This window comes from Triticum aestivum, chromosome 1B, assembly GCF_018294505.1.
Source record: "Triticum aestivum cultivar Chinese Spring chromosome 1B, IWGSC CS RefSeq v2.1, whole genome shotgun sequence".
Lineage (NCBI taxonomy): Eukaryota > Viridiplantae > Streptophyta > Magnoliopsida > Poales > Poaceae > Triticum > Triticum aestivum.
Genome location: NC_057795.1, coordinates 413,723,636 through 413,728,280, shown reverse-complemented (window position 1 = coordinate 413,728,280; position 4,645 = coordinate 413,723,636). Strand labels below are relative to the sequence as shown.

General features: G+C 51.6%; 1 protein-coding gene across 1 annotated transcript; it reads right to left on the bottom strand.

The window, feature by feature from the left end:
• Positions 1-320: 320 nt before the first annotated feature.
• On the bottom strand, positions 321-2,141 carry LOC123127990 (haloacid dehalogenase-like hydrolase domain-containing protein Sgpp). Its single transcript, XM_044547879.1, has 5 exons — positions 1,885-2,141; positions 1,664-1,772; positions 1,379-1,533; positions 862-1,123; positions 321-719 (listed from the first exon to the last, which is right to left on the bottom strand). Exons 1-5 carry the CDS (start codon positions 2,076-2,078, stop codon positions 534-536), a joined length of 906 nt encoding a protein of 301 aa, XP_044403814.1. The 5' UTR covers positions 2,079-2,141; the 3' UTR covers positions 321-533.
• Between the last annotated feature and the right edge of the window lie 2,504 nt (positions 2,142-4,645).

Genomic DNA, 4,645 nt, shown 5'->3' with positions numbered 1-4,645 from the left:
AATGTTGATGTAGCTTTTGATTTCCTTCGATGGGTAGTTGGTGCCATCAACAAATGTGAAGACTAACTTATGCTCGGATCTTTTCATGGCTGAAGCCATGAGATTTGGACTGAATCTAGCAGACTGCTGGTTGCAACAGGCTGGTTATCAACTCGTTGGATAATGTTGATATGATCAGTATGATGCAAGATGCTTTGCTGGCGCCGTGGCTGCAATTTTTGAAGATTGTTCAAATGTTGCAGCGCATGATTTAGCTAGAAGAGCAAGATAGACACCGCCCCCCGCGCGCGCGTTATCGTTTATGTAACCTTGGTGACCAATGAATAAAGAGAGGGATTTTAGGTGTCAAAGAAGAAGAAACATCCTAAGGAGTGTGCGCTCAACTCTTCTGATCACGCACATTCGCGCATCGGCGGAAGTTAAATAGTAGTTGCAGAATTATTCATGCTCGTGTGCGATGAAATATTGAACTTAGAAAAATGGGGATCACCGACTAGTCGCCCGTGTCCTGTTAGCAAGCATGTCCGCGAACATCAGCCTTCCTTATCTGCAGCTGCAGGGTCCAGCTCCTGAAGCATGGCCATCAGCTTCGGGTCCCGGAAATCCTCGATCAGTAGGCTCGCCCCCGCGTCCCTCAGCACCTTCTCCGGGTTCCCGGTGGTCAGGCCCACCACGGCCACGCCGGCGGCGACGCCGGCCCGGATCCCGGACGCGGAGTCCTGACAAACCAAGTGAAACAGAAACATCACGATCGGCAATCCAAGATTGAGAGACAAAGCGGCTTGCTTCCGGCGTGCATTCATCGACGTCGTGGCATGTGGGCAGTGGCGCATGAACAGATGAACAGCGGATCTTGATTACCTCGAAGATGAACGTGCGATCGGGGGACGCGCCGATGAGCTCGAGGGCCTTGAGGTACGGGTCGGGGGACGGCTTGGCCCGCTCGCACTCGCTCCCGATGACGAGCACCGGGAAGAAGCTGGTGAGGCCGAGGAGCGACAGCACGAGCTCCGCGTTCGCCCTCGGCGCGTTCGTCACCGCCGCCCGCTTCAGGTTGCGTCCTTCGATCCATGTGCACAGTTCCTGCAGTCCCTCCAGTCCCTTGAGCTCTCCTGCCGCCAACCTGCACGGTCTCTAAGCTTAGGTTTCCAGGAAGAATCAGAGTAACAGAGCAAGAACAGCACATGGGAATTTCGGGCATTGTACTGAAATCTGCCTACTGTGTGCCTGTACCCATTCGGTGCCATATCTGAAACTGAATCATTCAGAGTGATCGATGCTTACTATGTCTCGATATTATTTATGCGACAGTGTGCACAGACCGTATGTACAATAAATAAATCATGCTGCAGTATGAAGGCAGGGTAATGTTGGTTACTTTCTGAACAGGGCTTCCTTGCGATCCATGAACTCCATGCCCTTGGCGTGCTCGAGCTCCGGGAACAGAGCACCGGCGAGGGCGTCGTTGTGCCACCCGCTGATGTTGGCGCTGTAGAACTCCTCGGTGATGGGGACTCCATTGTTGAAACCAACCTGCAGGGAGATTCAGTTGAGAGACCGGGCCGAATTAAGCCGGGGCACTTAGGGTCACAGCACAGGGTAGCCGCGGACGCGCCGCCGGCGAGAGAGGAAAGGCGAGCGACGCAAAAGCAAAAGCGCGCACCTCCTGCAGCAGCTCGCGGAAGGCGAGGAAGTGGAAGGGATCCGAGTCGCAGAGGGTGCCGTCGATGTCGAACAGGATCGCCTCCAGCGGCGCCAGCTCCCGCAGATCCCTGGTCCACGCGGATTCAGGGTTTCAGACGGTCAAGAACCAACAACGCAGGCAAGCAAAACAGAGGGTATTTCATCCAAGAGAAGGAAACGGAAGGGGGCAGTGTAGCTGACCTGTCGCCGGCGGCCGACATATCCAACGCTCCGGTGCCCCTCCGGTAGGCGCGCGCGGTGTGGTTCTTGTATCTGCTGAATCGGGCGCTGGTGATGCAAGGTGAGCGTGGTAGCGATGCAGTAGAGTGGTGGACTGTAGGAGGGGGAGAGACGGGGCAGACGTGTGGCTGCGAACCGCGCGCGGAGGCGTACATGGGAAGCTCGTGCTTTGATGCTGCCTCGCTGTTGCAACGGACCGACGATGGTCGTCGGCAATTTCCTCTGCTCCAGTCAGTCTGACCAGCAACGTGGGATTCTTTTTCTTTTTTTGAGGGAATATTAGATTCCCGTTCCCGACAGGCCGAGAACAGGATGCGTAGTGAGACCAGTAGCGTGGTCCTACTACGGAGTTGTACATGTTCGTCGCTCCCAGAGGACAGGAATTTTTGGAACGTGGTTCCACACTCACCGTTCGAGCAATAACTTCCAAAAAGATTACTAAATAATTTAAAAATATATATTTTTGTAACAACCATATTTTATTTTTATTTTTTTGTAACAACCATAAGTCGCGGGGTATACTCTCGTGTAATGTTTCACCAAGGAATGTGACTGTTGTATGGCTAAATCATGGACCACCGTGTATAGAGGAACTTTTGCCTCTTCATTGTAACTCTATTCTTATGGAATAAAAGTCTCTACCCTCGCAAAAAAAAAGAATGACATCCATGGTAATCTGGAAAGAACAAAAAAAAAACTATATAAAATAATAGATTAAAAGTTTTTCCAAAAGATTGATAATAAGGTCTCAATTGTATTTTCTTTACTAAGAGTACCACGGGTGCCAATACTTCATGTAACTTCACACCTGAATAGAATGGTATACTAAATTTGATAGTCCAAAAGTTTAGAATTTTTTATTTTATCCTAGTAGTTTTTCGAATTTAATATTCCTATGGGTGTGCATGGAACCATGTCCATCTTTGTATTATGCGCTCCCATCTCTCTTGGGATAAAACAATTCTACAAAAAGTGTGAGTTTCTTTCCTATTGGATAATTGTTTTTGCATTCGAAGGAACATAAATATTTCATATGAAATCTTCATAATTTATCTATTATTTTATTATTGGTTGTCTAGATACATCCGTTTGAGCAACAATTAATATGGAACAGAGGTAGTAAATCAACTAGGTATGGGACAGTAGAGCCGGTTTTCAAGGAATCTTGTGAGGAAAGATAGAGAAAAGAAGTTTTAAAATTAGAACTAAATAGAAATACAAGATTAAAATTAAGGCAAAAATTAAAATCCGAACGAATGGAGCATTGCAACAGATCCGAACCATTCGATCCCGCTTTCCCCACTCGCGATCCGCCGAACGAATAAATCGCACCCAGAATCAGGACTGATCTTTTCCCCATGATTTAAGGATGGTTTCAATTATCATTAAAGCAGACAGAATTTTTTTCTTGTGAATTAAAGAGTGTCGGCGTCCTGGACTTGGGGGTATCCACTCCTGCCTGCCTGCGGCCCACCACGTGGCTTCATCGACGGCCTGGTACGGCCCAGCTTCAGCACCAACATTACAAGACCCTCGTGAGGGGCCAAGCCTCGCAAAGTGGACGACGCCAAGACCCCCGAAAGAAGCAGCCTCCTCAGGAGGGCTCCCGAGGGGCGGAGAATTCTATGCAGCTACCTCATGAGGCTCAGCTGACGTGAGCCATGACGACCAAGGCCAGGCAGGCGCAGAGCGCAGGTTTCCTCTTCGGTGCAAGGGAGGCAAGCCGCAGGCGGAGTCCCAAGGAATCAGCCAAAGATTTCTATTCTGGTGCAACGAGACCAAGACCGCCAGGACGGCAGGACGAAGGTCATCACCGAGCCCACCGCAGCGTCACAACCAGAGGCTTTTTGCAGGCGAAGACTACTTTTGTGAGGATAGACTGTACTACTTGTCCCCTTTTAAATCCCGCCGTTGTGGAATCCCTTCCCGCTCATATTTGGGAAGAGGACCAAGGCCACTATAAATAGGACCTAGCCACCACCATAGAGGGTGGATCAATCGGTTCCAACTCGAGCACGCACCAGCTCAAGAACTCCTCACCTCCTGAGGCTAGTTCATCCTTTGTACTTGTTCATCCATAGCCCCTCGAGGCAATCCACCACACCACACTGGAGTAAGGTATTACACCACAATGGTGGCCTGAACCAGTATAAATCTTTGTGCCTCTGTGTTTCTTTGAGCTCGACGCGCTAGGCCTAGTGAGATCGTGAGTAGTTAGGTTGGGCAGGTTGAGATCTCCGCACGCACCCCAGAGTTCGAACCTTTCACGGGTTGCCGGATCCCGAAATCTGACATTTCGCGCGCCAGGTAGGGGTGCGTTGGATCTTCTCTTCCATTGACCAGCCCCCGCTGCTCCACCAACACCATGCCTAACACCCCGAGGGCGCATGTCGAGCACTGGGTTGTCCAGACCTCCTCGGCAGCGCCCACTGGCGAAGAAGACCTCCACTCTGCCCTACTCGCGGCCCGCGTTCCGCTGGGGGCGGCCGGCCGCGGGGAGTGTGCGGCGCAACCCTCCCCACTGGCGCCGCGCCGCAGCCACGTGGCCGCGTGATCTGCGAACTACACTGCAGCAACTGCCCCGCATTCACGCAGGAAGAAAGCAAACATGAGGGCAGCGGTCATCGTGGCTCGGGAGCTCTTGCGGTGCAGGCTGCTGGAGAGCGGCCGCGACGGCCAGCTGGAATGGGTCGCCGAGCTGCTGGACACGCTGTGCAGGGGG

What these genes read in the sequence shown, in the direction of transcription:
- LOC123127990 (XM_044547879.1), bottom strand. Translation starts at nt 2,078, where the DNA reads ATGTACGCCTCCGCGCGCGGTTCGCAGCCACACGTCTGCCCCGTCTCT. An exon ending in AAGGAAGCCCTGTTCAGAAA is followed by an intron (nt 1,124 to 1,378) that starts GTAACCAACATT and finishes GAGACCGTGCAG; the next exon opens with GTTGGCGGCAGGAGAGCTCA. An exon ending in ATCGCACGTTCATCTTCGAG is followed by an intron (nt 720 to 861) that starts GTAATCAAGATC and finishes TTGGTTTGTCAG; the next exon opens with GACTCCGCGTCCGGGATCCG.